At 42.5% G+C, this 17,863-nt stretch overlaps 1 protein-coding gene across 6 annotated transcripts in view; it reads right to left on the reverse strand.

Annotated features, from left to right (window-relative positions):
- LOC139749432 (uncharacterized) overlaps positions 1-17,863 on the reverse strand; it is a 457,243-nt gene that overhangs the window by 297,801 nt on the left and 141,579 nt on the right. For all 6 annotated transcript variants that reach the window (XM_071663280.1, XM_071663279.1, XM_071663278.1 and 3 more), the window contains one exon: positions 14,669-14,913. In XM_071663280.1, the coding sequence (XP_071519381.1) occupies positions 14,669-14,913 (245 nt within the window). The remainder of the gene's footprint in view (positions 1-14,668; positions 14,914-17,863) is intronic.

Below are 17,863 nucleotides of genomic sequence, written 5' to 3' on the forward strand. Positions count from 1 at the left end.
CCATGGTTGATTGTTAATTTGTTTATGGAAGGGGTTGTTAGGGAGGTGAATGCAAGAGTTTTCAAAAGGGGCAAGTATGCAGTCTGTTGTGGATGAGAAAGCATGGGAGGTGAGTCAGTTTGTTGTTCACTGATGATACAGCACTGGTGGCTAATTCGCGTGAGAAACTGCAGAACCTGGTGACTGAGTTTGGTAAAGTGTGTCAAAGAAGAAAGCTGAGAGCAAATGTAAATAAGAGCAAGGTTATTAGGTACAGTAGGGTAGAGGGACAAGTCAATTGGGAGGTAACTTTGAATGGAGAAAAACTGGAGGAAGTGAAGTGTTTTAGATATCTGGGAGTGGATTTGGCAGTGGATGGAACCATGGAAGCGCAAGTGATTAGGTACAGTAGGGTAGAGGGACAAGTCAATTGGGAGGTAACTTTGAATGGAGAAAAACTGGAGGAAGTGAAGTGTTTTAGATATCTGGGAGTGGATTTGGCAGCGGATGGAACCATGGAAGCGCAAGTGAATCATAGGGTGGGGGAGGGGGCAAAAATTCTGGGAGCGTTGAAGAATGTGTGGAAATCAAGAACATTATCTTGGAAAGCAAAAATGGGTATGTTTGAAGGAATAGTGGTTCCAACAATGTTGTATGGTTGTGAGGCGTGAGCGATGGATAGAGTTGTGCACAGAAGGGTGGATGTGCTGGAAATGAGATGTTTGAGGACAATATGTGGTGTGAGGTGGTTTGATCGAGTAAGTAATGTAAGGGTAAGAGAGATGTGTGGTAATAAAAAGTGTGGTTGAGAGAGCAGAGGAGGGTGTTTTGAAATGCTTTGGTCACATGGAGAGAATGAGTGAGGAAAGATTGACCAAGGGGATATATTTGTCAGAGGTGGAGGGAACAAGGAGAAGTGGGAGACCAAAATTGGAGGTGGAAAGATGGAGTGAAAAAGATTTTGAGTGATTGGGGACTGAACAAGCAGGAGGGTGAAAGGCATGCAAGGAATAGAGTGAATTGGAACGATGTGGTATACCGGGGTCGACGTGCTGTCAATAGACTGAACCAGGGCATGTGAAGCGTCTGGGGTAAACCATGGAAAGTTCTGTGGGGCCTGGATGTGGAAAGGGAGCTGGGGTTTCAGTGCATTATCACATGACAGCTAGAGACTGATTGTGAACAAATGGGGCCTTTGTTGTCTTTTCCTAGCGCTACCTCACACACATGAGGGGGGAGGGGGTTGTTATTTCATGTGTGGCGAGGAGGCGAAGGGAATGAATGAAGGCAGACAGTATGAATTATGTACATGTGTATATATGTATATGTCTGTGTGTGTATATATATGTATACGTTGAGATGTATAGGTATGTATATTTGCGTGTGTGGATGTGTATGTATATATATGCGTATGTGAATGGGTTGAGCCATTCTTTCATCTGTTTCCTTGCGCTACCTCGCTAATGCGGGGAACAGCGACAAAGCAAAATATAAATAAAATAAATAAATAAATATGTATATATATTCTTTTTTTTTTTTTTTATACTTTGTCGCTGTCTCCCGCGTTTGCGAGGTAGCGCAAGGAAACAGACGAAAGAAATGGCCCAACCCCCCCCATACACATGTATATACATACGTCCATACACGCAAATATACAAACCTACACAGCTTTCCATGGTTTACCCCAGACGCTTCACATGCCTTGATTCACTCCACTGACAGCACGTCAACCCCGGTATACCACATCGCTCCAATTCACTCTATTCCTTGCCCTCCTTTCACCCTCCTGCATGTTCAGGCCCCGATCACACAAAATCTCCTTCACTCCATCCTTCCACCTCCAATTTGGTCTCCCTCTTCTCCTCGTTCCCTCCACCTCTGACACATATATCCTTTTGGTCAATCTTTCCTCACTCATTCTCTCCATGTGCCCAAACCACTTCAAAACACCCTCTTCTGCTCTCTCAACCACGCTCTTTCCATTTCCACACATCTCTCTTACCCTTACGTTACTCACTCGATCAAACCACCTCACACCACACACTGTCCTCAAACATCTCATTTCCAGCACATCCATCCTCCTGCGCACAACTCTATCCATAGCCCAAGCCTCGCAACCATACAACATTGTTGGAACCACTATTCCTTCAAACATACCCATTTTTGCTTTCCGAGATAATGTTTTCGACTTCCACACATTCTTCAAGGCCCCCAGAATTTTTGCCCCCTCCCCCACCCTATGATCCACTTCCGCTTCCATGGTTCCATCCGCTGCCAGATCCACTCCCAGATATCTAAAACACTTCACTTCCTCCAGTTTTTCTCCATTCAAACTCACCTCCCAATTGACTTGACCCTCAACCCTACTGTACCTGATAACCTTGCTCTTATTCACATTTACTCTTAACTTTCTTCTTTCACACACTTTACCAAACTCAGTCACCAGCTTCTGCAGTTTCTCACATGAATCAGCCACCAGCGCTGTATCATCAGCGAACAACAACTGACTCACTTCCCAAGCTCTCTCATCCCCAACAGACTTCATACTTGCCCCTCTTTCCAAAACTCTTGCATTCACCTCCCTAACAACCCCATCCATAAACAAATTAAACAACCATGGAGACATCACACACCCCTGCCGCAAACCTACATTCACTGAGAACCAATCACTTTCCTCTCTTCCTACACGTACACATGCCTTACATCCTCGATAAAAACTTTTTACTGCTTCTAACAACTTTCCTCCCACACCATATATTCTTAATACCTTCCACAGAGCATCTCTATCAACTCTATCATATGCCTTCTCCAGATCCATAAATGCTACATACAAATCCATTTGCTTTTCTAAGTATTTCTCACATACATTCTTCAAAGCAAACACCTGATCCACACATCCTCTACCACTTCTGAAACCACACTGCTCTTCCCCAATCTGATGCTCTGTACATGCCTTCACCCTCTCAATCAATACCCTCCCATATAATTTACCAGGAATACTCAACAAACTTATACCTCTGTAATTTGAGCACTCACTCTTATCCCCTTTGCCTTTGTACAATGGCACTATGCACGCATTCCGCCAATCCTCAGGCACCTCACCATGAGTCATACATACATTAAATAACCTTACCAACCAGTCAACAATATAGTCACCCCCTTTTTTAATAAATTCCACTGCAATACCATCCAAACCTGCTGCCTTGCCGGCTTTCATCTTCCGCAAAGCTTTCACTACCTCTTCTCTGTTTACCAAATCATTTTCCCTAACCCTCTCACTTTGCACACCACCTCGACCAAAACACCCTATATCTGCCACTCTATCATCAAACACATTCAACAAACCTTCAAAATACTCACTCCATCTCCTTCTCACATCACCACTACTTGTTATCACCTCCCCATTTGCGCCCTTCACTGAAGTTCCCATTTGCTCCCTTGCCTTACGCACTTTATTTACCTCCTTCCAGAACATCTTTTTATTCTCCCTAAAATTTAATGATACTCTCTCACCCCAACTCTCATTTGCCCTTTTTTTCACCTCTTGCACCTTTCTCTTGACCTCCTGCCTCTTTCTTTTATACATCTCCCACTCAATTGCATTTTTTCCCTGCAAAAATCGTCCAAATGCCTCTCTCTTCTCTTTCACTAGTACTCTTACTTCTTCATCCCACCACTCACTACCCTTTCTAGTCAACCCACCTCCCACTCTTCTCATGCCACAAGCATCTTTTGCGCAATCCATCACTGATTCCCTAAATACATCCCATTCCTCCCCCACTCCCCTTACTTCCATTGTTCTCACCTTTTTCCATTCTGTACTCAGTCTCTCCTGGTACTTCCTCACACAGGTCTCCTTCCCAAGCTCACTTACTCTCACCACCCTCTTCACCCCAACATTCACTCTTCTTTTCTGAAAACCCATACAAATCTTCACCTTAGCCTCCACAAGATAATGATCAGACATCCCTCCAGTTGCACCTCTCAGCACATTAACATCCAAAAGTCTCTCTTTCGCACGCCTGTCAATTAACACGTAATCCAATAGCGCTCTCTGGCCATCTCTCCTACTTACATAAGTATACTTATGTATATCTCGCTTTTTAAACCAGGTATTCCCAATCATCAGTCCTTTTTCAGCACATAAATCTACAAGCTCTTCACCATTTCCATTTACAACACTGAACACCCCATGTATACCAATTATTCCCTCAACTGCCACATTACTCACCTTTGCATTCAAATCACCCATCACTATAACCCGGTCTCGTGCATCAAAACCACTAACACACTCATTCAGCTGCTCCCAAAACACTTGCCTCTCATGATCTTTCTTCTCATGCCCAAGTGCATATGCACCAATAATCACCCACCTCTCTCCATCAACTTTCAGTTTTACCCATATTAATCGAGAATTTACTTTCTTACACTCTATCACATACTCCCACAACTCCTGTTTCAGGAGTATTGCTACTCCTTCCCTTGCTCTTGTCCTCTCACTAACCCCTGACTTTACTCCCCAGACATTCCCAAACCACTCTTCCCCTTTACCCTTGAGCTTCGTTTCACTCAGAGCCAAAACATCCAGGTTCCTTTCCTCAAACATACTACCTATCTCTCCTTTTTTCACATCTTGGTTACATCCACACACAAATAGGCACCCCACTCTGAGCCTTCGAGGAGGATGAGCACTCCCCACGTGACTCCTTCTTCTGTTTCCCATTTTAGAAAGTTAATACAAGGAGGGGAGGATTTCTGGCCCCCCGCTCCCGTCCCCTCTAGTCGCTTTCTACGACACGCGAGGAATACGTGGGAAGTATTCTTTCACCCCTATCCCCAGGGATAATATACATATATATATACATATACACATACACACACATACACATACATACACACATATACACACACACACACATACATATACATACATATGAAAAATGTAAGAAACAATTTAGAAAACTGAAACTTCTATATATATATATATATATATATATATATATATATATATATATATATTTTTTTTTTTTTTTTTTTATACTTTGTCGCTGTCTCCCGCATTTGCGAGGTAGCGCAAGGAAACAGACGAAAGAAATGGCCCAACCCCCCCCATACACATGTATATACATACGTCCACACACGCAAATATACATACCTACACAGCTTTCCATGGTTTACCCCAGACGCTTCACATGCCTTGATTCAATCCACTGACAGCACGTCAACCCCGGTATACCACATCGCTCCAATTCACTCTATTCCTTGCCCTCCTTTCACCCTCCTGCATGTTCAGGCCCCGATCACACAAAATCTTTTTCACTCCATCTTTCCACCTCCAATTTGGTCTCCCTCTTCTCCTCGTTCCCTCCACCTCCGACACATATATCCTCTTGGTCAATCTTTCCTCACTCATTCTCTCCATGTGCCCAAACCACTTCAAAACACCCTCTTCTGCTCTCTCAACCATGCTCTTTTTATTTCCACACATCTCTCTTACCCTTACGTTACTCACTCGATCAAACCACCTCACACCACACATTGTCCTCAAACATCTCATTTCCAGCACATCCATCCTCCTGCGCACAACTCTATCCATAGCCCACGCCTCGCAACCATACAACATTGTTGGAACCACTATTCCTTCAAACATACCCATTTTTGCTTTCCGAGATAATGTTCTCGACTTCCACACATTCTTCAAGGCCCCCAGAATTTTTGCCCCCTCCCCCACCCTATGATCCACTTCCGCTTCCATGGTTCCATCCGCTGCCAGATCCACTCCCAGATATCTAAAACACTTCACTTCCTCCAGTTTTTCTCCATTCAAACTTACCTCCCAATTGACTTGACCCTCAACCCTACTGTACCTAATAACCTTGCTCTTATTCACATTTACTCTTAACTTTCTTCTTCCACACACTTTACCAAACTCAGTCACCAGCTTCTGCAGTTTCTCACATGAATCAGCCACCAGCGCTGTATCATCAGCGAACAACAATTGACTCACTTCCCAAGCTCTCTCATCCCCAACAGACTTCATACTTGCCCCTCTTTCCAAAACTCTTGCATTTACCTCCCTAACAACCCCATCCATAAACAAATTAAACAACCATGGAGACATCACACACCCCTGCCGCAAACCTACATTCACTGAGAACAAATCACTTTCCTCTCTTCCTACACGTACACATGCCTTACATCCTCGATAAAAACTTTTCACTGCTTCTAACAACTTTCCTCCCACACCATATATTCTTTAATACCTTCCACAGAGTATCTCTATCAACTCTATCATATGCCTTCTCCAAATCCATAAATGCTACATACAAATCCATTTGCTTTTCTAAGTATTTCTCACATACATTTTTCAAAGCAAACACCTGATCCACACATCCTCTACCACTTCTGAAACCACACTGCTCTTCCCCAATCTGATGCTATGTACATGCCTTCACCCTCTCAATCAATACCCTCCCATATAATTTGCCAGGAATACTCAACAAACTTATACCTCTGTAATTTGAGCACTCACTCTTATCCCCTTTGCCTTTGTACAACGGCACTATGCACGCATTCCGCCAATCCTCAGGCACCTCACCATGAGTCATACATACATTAAATAACCTTACCAACCAGTCAACAATACAGTCACCCCCTTTTTTAATAAATTCCACTGCAATACCATCCAAACCTGCTGCCTTGCCGGCTTTCATCTTCCGCAAAGCTTTTACTACCTCTTCTCTGTTTACCAAATCATTTTCCCTAACCCTCGCACTTTGCACACCACCTCGACCAAAACACCCTATATCTGCCACTCTATCATCAAACACATTCAACAAACCTTCAAAATACTCACTCCATCTCCTTCTCACATCACCACTACTTGTTATCACCTCCCCATTTGCGCCCTTCACTGAAGTTCCCATTTGCTCCCTTGTCTTACGCACTTTATTTACCTCCTTCCAGAACATCTTTTCATTCTTCCTAAAATTTAATGATACTCTCTCACCCCAACTCTCATTTGCCCTTTTTTTCACCTCTTGCACCTTTCTCTTGACCTCCTGTCTCTTTCTTTTATACGTCTCCCACTCAATTGCATTATTTCCCTGCAAAAATCGTCCAAATGCCTCTCTCTTCTCTTTCACTAATACTCTTACTTCTTCATCCCACCACTCACTACCCTTTCTAATCAACCCACCTCCCACTCTTCTCATGCCACAAGCATCTTTTGCGCAATCCATCACTGATTCCCTAAATACATCCCATTCCTCCCCCACTCCCCTTACTTCCATTGTTCTCACCTTTTTCCATTCTGTACTCAGTCTCTCCTGGTACTTCCTCACACAAGTCTCCTTCCCAAGCTCACTTACTCTCACCACCCTCTTCACCCCAACATTCACTCTTCTTTTCTGAAAACCCATACAAATCTTCACCTTAGCCTCCACAAGATAATGATCAGACATCCCTCCAGTTGCACCTCTCAGCACATTAACATCCAAAAGTCTCTCTTTCGCGCGCCTGTCAATTAACACGTAATCCAATAACGCTCTCTAGCCATCTCTCCTACTTACATAAGTATACTTATGTATATCTCGCTTTTTAAACCAGGTATTCCCAATCATCAGTCCTTTTTCCGCACATAAATCGACAAGCTCTTCACCATTTCCATTTACAACACTGAACACCCCATGTATACCAATTATTCCCTCAACTGCCACATTACTCACCTTTGCATTCAAATCACCCAACACTATAACCCGGTCTCGTACATCAAAACCACTAACACACTCATTCAGCTGCTCCCAAAACACTTGCCTCTCATGATCTTTCTTCTCATGCCCAGGTGCATATGCACCAATAATCACCCATCTCTCTCCATCAACTTTCAGTTTTACCCATATATATCTATATTTATTTTGCTTTGTCGCTGTCTCCCGCGTTTGCGAGGTAGCCCAAGGAAACAGACGAAAGAAATGGCCCAACCCACCCCCATACACAATGTATATACATACATGTCCACACACGCAAATATACATACCTATACATCTCAATGTACATATATATATACACACACAGACACATACATATATACCCATGCACACAATTCACACTGTCTGCCTTTATTCATTCCCATCGCCACCTCGCCACACAGGGAATACCATCCCCCTCCCCCCTCATGTGTGCGAGGTAGCACTAGGAAAAGACAACAAAGGCCCCATTCGTTCACACTCAGTCTCTAGCTGTCATGCAATAATGCCCGAAACCACAGCTCCCTTTCCACATCCAGGCCCCACACAACTTTCCATAGTTTACCAGAGACGCTTCACATACCCTGATTCAATCCACTGAAAACACGTCAACCCCGGTATACCACATCGATCCAATTCACTCTATTCCTTGCCCACCTTTCACCCTCCTGCATGTTCAGGCCCCGATTACACAAAATCTTTTTCACTCCATCTTTCCACCTCCAATTTGGTCTCCCACTTCTCCTCGTTCCCTCCACCTCCGACACATATATCCTCTTGGTCAATCTTTCCTCACTCATTCTCTCCATGTGCCCAAACCATTTCAAAACACCCTCTTCTGCTCTCTCAACCACGCTCTTTTTATTTCCACACATCTCTCTTACCCTTACATTACTTACTCGATCAAACCACCTCACACCACACACTGTCCTCATACATCTCATTTCCAGCACGTCCACCCTCCTGCGCACAACTTTATCCATAACCCACGCCTCGCAACCATAAAACATTGTTGGAACCACTATTCCATCAAACATACCCATTTTTGCTTTCCGAGATAATGTTCTCGACTTCCACACATTCTTCAAGGCTCCCAGGATTTTCGCCCCTATGATCCACTTCTGCTTCCATGGTTCCATCCGCTGCCAGATCCACTCCCAGATATCTAAAACATTTTACTTCCTCCAGTTTTTCTCCATTCAAACTTACCTCCCAGTTGACTTGACCCTCAACCCTACTGTACCTAATAACCTTGCTCTTATTCACATTTACTCTTAACTTTCCTCTTTCACACACTTTACCAAACTCAGTCACCAGCTTCTGCAGTTTCTCACATGAATCAGCCACCAGCGCTGTATCATCAGCGAACAACAACTGACTCACTTCCCAAACTCTCTCATCCACAACAGACTTCATACTTGCCCCTCTTTCCAAAACTCTTGCATTCACCTCCCTAACAACCCCATCCATAAACAAATTAAACAACCATGGAGACATCACACACCCCTGCCGCAAACCTACATTCACTGAGAACCAATCACTTTCCTCTCTTCCTACACGTACACATGCCTTATATCCTCCATAAAAACTTTTCACTGCTTCTAACAACTTGCCTCCCACACCATATATTCTTAAAACCTTCGACAGAGCATCTCTATCAACTCTATCATATGCCTTCTCCAGATCCATAAATGCTACATACAAATCCATTTGTTTTTCTAAGTATTTCTCACATACATTCTTCAAAGCAAACACCTGATCCACACATCCTCTACCATTTCTGAAACCACACTGCTCTTCCCCAATCTGATGCTCTGTACATGCCTTCACCCTCTCAATCAATACCCTCCCATATAATTTACTCACTCCATCTCTTTCTCACATCACCACAACTTGTTATCACCTCCCCATTTGCGCCCTTCACTGAAGTTCCCATTTGCTCCCTTGTCTTACGCACTTTATTTACCTCCTTCCAGAACATCTTTTTATTTTCCCTAAAATTTAATGATACTCTCTCACCCCAACTCTCATTTGCCCTCTTGTTCACCTCTTGCACCTTTCTCTTGACCTCCTGTCTCTTTCTTTTATACATCTCCCACTCAATTGCATTTTTTCCCTGCAAAAATCGTCCAAATGCCTATATGTACAGAGCATCAGATTGGGGAAGAGCAGTGTGGTTTCAGAATTGGTAGAGGATGTGTGGATCAGGTGTTTGCTTTGAAAAATGTATGTGAGAAATACTTAGAAAAGCAAATGGATTTGTATGTAGCATTTATGGATCTGGAGAAGGCATATGATAGAGTTGATAGAGATGCTCTGTGGAAGGTATCAAGAATATATGGTGTGGGAGGCAAGTTGTTAGAAGCAGTGAAAAGTTTTTATCGAGGATGTAAGGCATGTGTACGTGTAGGAAGAGAGGAAAGTGATTGGTTCTCAGTGAATGTAGGTTTGCGGCAGGGGTGTGTGATGTCTCCATGGTTGTTTAATTTGTTTATGGATGGGGTTGTTAGGGAGGTAAATGCAAGAGTTTTGGAAAGAGGGGCAAGTATGAAGTCTGTTGGGGATGAGAGAGCTTGGGAAGTGAGTCAGTTGTTGTTCGCTGATGATACAGCGCTGGTGGATGATTCATGTGAGAAACTGCAGAAGCTGGTGACTGAGTTTGGTAAAGTGTGTGAAAGAAGAAAGTTAAGAGTAAATGTGAATAAGAGAAAGGTTATTAGGTACAGTAGGGTTAAGGGTCAAGTCAATTGGGAGGTGAGTTTGAATGGAGAAAAACTGGAGGAAGTGAAGTGTTTTAGATATCTGGGAGTGGATCTGGCAGCGGATGGAACTATGGAAGTGGAAGTGGATCATAGGGTGGGGGAGGGGGCGAAAATTCTGGGAGCCTTGAAGAATGTGTGGAAGTCGAGAACATTATCTCGGAAAGCAAAAATGGGTATGTTTGAAGGAATAGTGGTTCCAACAATGTTGTATGGTTGCGAGGCGTGGGCTATGGATAGAGTTGTGCGCAGGAGGATGGATGTGCTGGAAATGAGATGTTTGAGGACAATGTGTGGTGTGAGGTGGTTTGATCAAGTAAGTAACGTAAGGGTAAGAGAGATGTGTGGAAATAAAAAGAGCGTGGTTGAGAGAGCAGAAGAGGGTGTTTTGAAATGGTTTGGGCACATGGAGAGAATGAGTGAGGAAAGATTGACCAAGAGGATATATGTGTTGGAGGTGGAGGGAACGAGGAGAAGAGGGAGACCAAATTGGAGGTGGAAAGATGGAGTGAAAAAGATTTTGTGTGATCGGGGCCTGAACATGCAGGAGGGTGAAAGGAGGGCAAGGAATAGAGTGAATTGGAGCGATGTGGTATACCGGGGTTGACGTGCTGTCAGTGGATTGAATCGGGGCATGTGAAGTGTCTGGGGTAAACCATGGAAAGCTGTGTAGGTATGTATATTTGCGTGTGTGGACGTATGTATATACATGTGTATGGGGGTGGGTTGGGCCATTTCTTTCGTCTGTTTCCTTGCGTTACCTCGCAAACGCGGGAGACAGCGACAAAGCAAAAAAAAAAAAAAAAAAAAAAATGAAACTGAGTTCTAGGTCATTAATGTATACTATGGAAAGAAATGGGCCTTGAACTAACTCATGTGGCACATCACTTGTTACATCTAGCTAATCTGAGACTTTGCCGTTTAATACTACATAATCCTTTCCTCCGGTAAGCCAGTCTGTGATCCACGTACACACTTCTTCACTGATTCAATGTGCTTTGAGCTTATGTAAAAGTCTTTTGTGAGGTACTTTATCAAAAGCCTTTTGGAAAACTAAATATACTATATCAAATGGCAATATTTCATCCCAATTATGATAAATAACATCAAAAAATTCTAGTAAATATGTCAGGCGGGGTCTTCTATTACGGAAACCATGACAGTTGTCTGATATAATTTTGTGATCTAGAAATGTAACGTGACACTATCATCTCATTTTTTCCATCGTTTTACCTAACGCTGACGTAAGGCTATCTGGGTGGTAGTTTAAGGCACACTTTTTTCTCTTTTTATATATAGTGAATGTGTTTGATGATACAGTGGCAGATATAGGGTGTTTTGGTCGAGGTGGTGTGCGAAGAGAGAGGGTCAGGGAGAATGGTTTGGTAAACATAGAAGAGGTAGTGAAAGCTTTGCGGAAGATGAAAGCTGGCAAGGCGACGGGTTTGGATGGTATTGCAGAGGAATCTATTAAAAAAGGGAATGATTATGTTGTTGATTGGTTGGTGAGGATGTTCAATGCATGTATGATTTATGGTAGAGTGCCTTAGGATTGGCGGAATGCATGCATAGTGCAACTGTACAAAGGCAAAAGGGATAAAGATGAGTGTTCAAATTAGAGAGGTATAAGTTTGTTGAGTATCCCTGGGAAATTATATGGGAGGGTATTGACTGAGAGAATGAAGGCACGTACAGAGCATCAGACTGGGGAAGAGCAGTGTGGTTTCAGAAGTGGGAGAGGATGTGTAGATCAGGTGTTTGCTTTGAAGAATGTTTGTGAGAAATACTTTGAAAAACAGATGGATTTGTATGTAGCATTTATGGATCTGGAGGATAGGGGATAGGGGAGAAGGAATACTTCCCATGCATTCCCCGCATGTCGTAGAAGGCGACTAAAAGGGACAGGAGTAGGGGGCTAGAAACCCTCTCCTCCTTGTATTTTAACTTTCTAAAAGGGGAAACAGAAGGAGTCATGCAGGGATTGCTCATCCTCCTTGAAGGTTCAGATAGGGTGTCTAAATGTGTGTGGATGCAACCAAGATGAAAAAAAGGAGAGATAGATAGTATGACTGAGGAAAGGAACCTGGATGTTTTGGCTCTGAGTGAAACGAACCTCAAGGATAAAGGGGAAGAGTTGTTTTGGAATGTCTTGGGAGTAAAGTCAGGGGTTGGTGAGAGGACTGAAGCAGGAGTTGTGGGAGTATGTGACAGAGTGTAAGAAAGTAAACTCTAGATAGGTATGGGTGAAACTCAAAGTGGATGGAGAGAGATAGGTGATTATTGGTGCTTATGTATCTGGTCATGAGAAGAAAGATCATGAGAGGCAAGTGTTTTGGGAGCAGCTGAGTGAGTGTGTTAGCAGCTTTGATGCAAGAGACTGGGTTATAGTGATGGGTGATTTGTATGCAAAGATGAGTAACGTGGCAGTTGAGGGTATAATAGGAGTACATGTGGTGTTCAGTGTTGTAAATGGAAATGGTGAAGAGCTTTTCGATTTGTGTGCTCAAAAAGGACTGGTGATTGGGAATACCTGGTCTAAAAAGAGAAATATACATAAGTATACATGTGTAAGTAGGAGAGATGGCCAGAGAGTGTTATTGGATTATGCATCAATTGATAGGCGTGAGAAAGAGCGAATTTTGGATGTTAATGTGCTGAGAGGGGCAACTGGAGGGATGTCTGATCTGAAAGGTAAGTTTGAATGGAGAAATACAGGAGGAAGTGAAGTGTTTTAGATATCTGAGAGTGGATTTAACAGCGGATGGAACAATGGAAGTGGAAGTTTGTCACAGGGTGAGGGAGAGGGTAAAGGTTCTGGGAGTGATGAAGAATGTGTGGAAGGCAAGAGTGTTATCTTGGAGAGCAAAAATGGGTATGTTTGAAGTAATAGTAGTTCCAACAATCTTATCTGATTGTGAGGCATGGGCTATTGATAGGGTTGTGGGGAGGGGGTGGATGTGTTGGAAATGAAGTGTCTGAGGACAATATGTGGTGTGAGGTGGTTTGATCGAGTAAGCAGTGAAAGGGGAAGAGAAATGGGTGGTAATAAAAAGAGTGTGGTTGAGCGAGCAGAGGAGGGTGTGTTGAAATGGTTTGGACACATGGAGAGAATGAGTGAGGAAAGATTGACAAAGAGGATATATGAGTCAGAGGTGGAGGGAACAAGGAGAAGCGAGAGACCAAATTGGTGGTGGAAGAATGGAGTGAAAAAGATTTTGAGTAATCAGGGCCTGAACATACAGGAGGGTGAAAGGTGTGCAAGGACTAGAGTGAATTGAAACTGGGATTGACGTGTTGTCAATGGATTGAACCAGGGCATGTGAAGCATCTGGGGTAAACCATGGAAAGGTCTGTGGCACCTGGACGTGGAAAGGGAGCTGTGCTTTCGGTGCATTACACATGACAGCTACAGACTGAGTGTGAACGAATGTGGCCATTTTTCTTCTCCTGGCACTACCTTGCTAGAGGCTGGGGATGGTATTTCATGTGTGGCGTGGTGGCAACGGAAATGGATGAAGGCAGCAAGTATGAATATGTATATGTGTATATATGCATATGTCTGTGTATGTATATGAATTTATATGTTGAAATGTATACGTATGTATATGTGCATGTGTGGGCGTTTATGTATATACATGTGTATGTGGTTGGGTTTTGCCATTCCTCATCTGTTTCCTTGCGGCACCTCGCTAACGTGGGAGATGGCGGTTAAGTATATCAAAAGTGTGTGTGCTTAAGGGCGTTTATGCATACACATGCATATGTGGGTGGGTTGGGCCATTCGTCTGTTTCCTTGCGCTACCTCATGAGGGAGACGGCAATTACATATAATAAATAAATAATAACATCCAATCTTACCCATCTGGTAGGGAGAAGAGAAAGTTTTTAAGTTTTTAAAACAGAATGATAAAATAGACACTAAACAGGTCTGTGACAGATATCGTAATTGTGAAAACACAGATCATAACATGAAATTAAGCAAAAAAACTTGAACAAAGAATGAGAAGAAGTACACCTATAACATAACAGTAGTGGCAGAATGGAACAAAATGAAAGAAACCATGTTAAATGTAGACAAAATACAGAAATCTAAAAAGTTGTATCATAGCAAAAAATGATCAAGAGCAAATATTCAGTTAAAGACACAACAGATGATGAACACTACTTTCTATGGATATTCACCTTCTTGTCTACAGAAGATAAATGATGATGCGAATCCCCAGCCATTTCTCTCATTAGTTCTTGGGTCAATTGCTGTCGACGTCGCTCGAGAGCAACCTCACTCTCCTCCTCTAATTTTCTTAGATCCCAGGTCTCTGATCCTTTGCCACCTTTGCTGCTATCTTTGTTGTGTTGGGTTCCTCTGTTACTTGTGCTAGGATGGGGAAATCCTCCTAAACTGCTCCCACCACTTCTTGAACCAGAACCTGAAAAAAATCTCTAATACAAAACATCCTGACATCATACTAATTACACAAAAACTAAAAGTTTCCAAATTGCATATACAACCAAACCTCAAGATAAAATACAATTGTGTTCCTGGAAAAGTCTGTGTATCTTGAAAAAACATATTAGGAGTCAATCATTACCAGCCCCTATATGACTCAAAAACAAATTTTCTCAGCTTCTGGCTTCTTTCAGTGTTATGACATATGTAAATGAATCTACATGAATATATCAAGGAAATGCAGGATTAGCTTAGAAAAAATACAATAATAATAATTCAGATAACACATGATCAGCAATTTCTAGCAACTTGATGATGGCAAACTGAAAGAAAGAGAACTGGCTGGGCATTTGGATTTCAAAGTGGAAAGTAAAGTTACAACAGTACAACAGTACAACAAAATGACTACAGGGACTACCACAAGGAAATTGACACTGCCCAACAGCTGCTCTAATTGGCAAAATAAGTCCAAATTTGTTGATTTACCTTAATGAAATTATATGAGCATATCATATACGCACTAAATTCTTTTTTTTTTTGCTTTGTCGCTGTCTCCCGCCTTTGCGAGGTAGCGCAAGGAAACAGACGAAAGAAATGGCCCAACCCACCCCCATACACATGTATATACATACACGTCCACACACGCAAATATACATACTTACACAGCTTTCCATGGTTTACCCCAGACGCTTCACATGCCCTGATTCAATCCACTGACAGCACGTCAACCCCGGTATACCACATCGATCCAATTCACTCTATTCCTTGCCCTCCTTTCACCCTCCTGCATGTTCAGGCCCCGATCACACAAAATCTTTTTCGCTCCATCTTTCCACCTCCAATTTGGTCTCCCACTTCTCCTCGTTCCCTCCACCTCCGACACATATATCCTCTTGGTCAATCTTTCCTCACTCATTCTCTCCATGTGCCCAAACCACTTCAAAACACCCTCTTCTGCTCTCTCAACCACGCTCTTTTTATTTCCACACATCTCTCTTATCCTTACATTACTTACTCGATCAAACCACCTCACACCACACATTGTCCTCAAACATCTCATTTCCAGCACATCCACCCTCCTGCGCACAACTCTATCTATAGCCCACGCCTCGCAACCATACAACATTGTTGGAACCACTATTCCTTCAAACATACCCATTTTTGCTTTCTGAGATAATGTTCTCGACTTCCACACATTCTTCAAGGATTTTCGCCCCCTCCCCCACCCTATGATCCACTTTTGCTTCCATGGTTCCATCCGCTGCCAGATCCACTCCCAGATATCTAAAACACTTTATTTCCTCCAGTTTTTCTCCATTCAAACTTACCTCCCAATTGACTTGACCCTCAACCCTACTGTACCTAATAACCTTGCTCTTATTCACATTTACTCTTAACTTTCTTCTTTCACACACTTTACCAAACTCAGTCATCAGCGTCTGCAGTTTCTCACATGAATCAGCCACCAGCGCTATATCATCAGCGAACAACAACTGACTCACTTCCCAAGCTCTCTCATCCACAACAGACTTCATACTTGCCCCTCTTTCCAAAACTCTTGCATTCACCTCCCTAACAACCCCATCCATAAACAAATTAAACAACCATGGAGACATCACACATCCCTGCTGCAAACCTACATTCACTGAGAACCAATCACTTTCCTCTCTTCCTACACGTACACATGCCTTACATCCTCGATAAAAACTTTTCACTGCTTCTAACAACTTGCCTCCCACACCATATATTCTTAATACCTTCCACAGAGCATCTCTATCAACTCTATCATATGCACTAAATAGCCACATATAAAAATCAGAAATAATAGTATTTTGAAATTCCAATGGCAAAAGAATTAGGGTTAGTGATAACCAGTAAACCTCAGTAAGAGTAAGATGTTTTGCAAGGAGGCTAATTAGTGTGAGAAAGACAAGAGAATGGTTGGGAACAGCAGTGAAAGGAGCACATGGGGAAATAATAACAAGTACTGATGAGGTGAGGAGGGGGTGAAGTGAGCATTGTGGAGGACTGCTGAATATGTTTGATGATTGGGTGGCATATGTATGGTGTTTTGGTAGGGGAGATATGTGAAGTGAGAAAGTCATGGAAAGTGGTTTGGTGAGGAGAAAAAAAAATGTTGTGAAAGCCTGGCATAAAATGAAATGTGGCAAGGCAGCTGGAGTGGATGGTACTGCAGATGAATACTAAAGAAAGGTGGTGACTGTGTTGCTGATATTCTTTATATGTATGGATCATCATAGTGAGATACCTGAAGATTGGCAAATGCATGTACTGTGTCAATGTATAAAGGCAAAGGAGACTAAGCTGAGTGTTCAAACCTAAAGAAGTCTGTTGAGTGTACCAGGAAATTTAGATGGGAAGTGAATGTAGTGAATGAGAGGATGATGGAAGGTGCAGAGCATCAGAAAGAGGAGAAAAAAGTGGTTCAGGAGTGGTAAAGAATATGTGGATCAGGTGTTTGCTTTGCAGAATGTACGAGAAAACTTATGAGAAAGAGGAGTGTTTGTATGTGGTATTTATGGATCTGGAGAAGCATATGATGGCAATGACAGAGATGCCTTGTGGAATATCAAATGGATATAAGTTGTGGGTTGAAAGCTACTGGAAGCAGTGAAAAGTTTTTATGAAGTGTCAACCTTTCCTCACTCATTCTCTACATATGTCCAAACTATTTCAGCACACCCTCTTCAGCTATGTCAACTACATTCTTATTTTTACTACATTGCTCTCTTAACCTATAATTACTTACTCGATCAAATGACTTTGCAGTACATAATGTCCCCAAACATTTCATCTTCAACACATGTTGGATTATCATTATTATAATTATCATTATCATCACTATTATTATCATGATTTTTTTTGTATCATTTTTTCTATTATTATACTTAGTCGCTATCTACCGTGAT

Source organism: Panulirus ornatus, chromosome 7 (genome assembly GCF_036320965.1).
Source record: "Panulirus ornatus isolate Po-2019 chromosome 7, ASM3632096v1, whole genome shotgun sequence".
Lineage (NCBI taxonomy): Eukaryota > Metazoa > Arthropoda > Malacostraca > Decapoda > Palinuridae > Panulirus > Panulirus ornatus.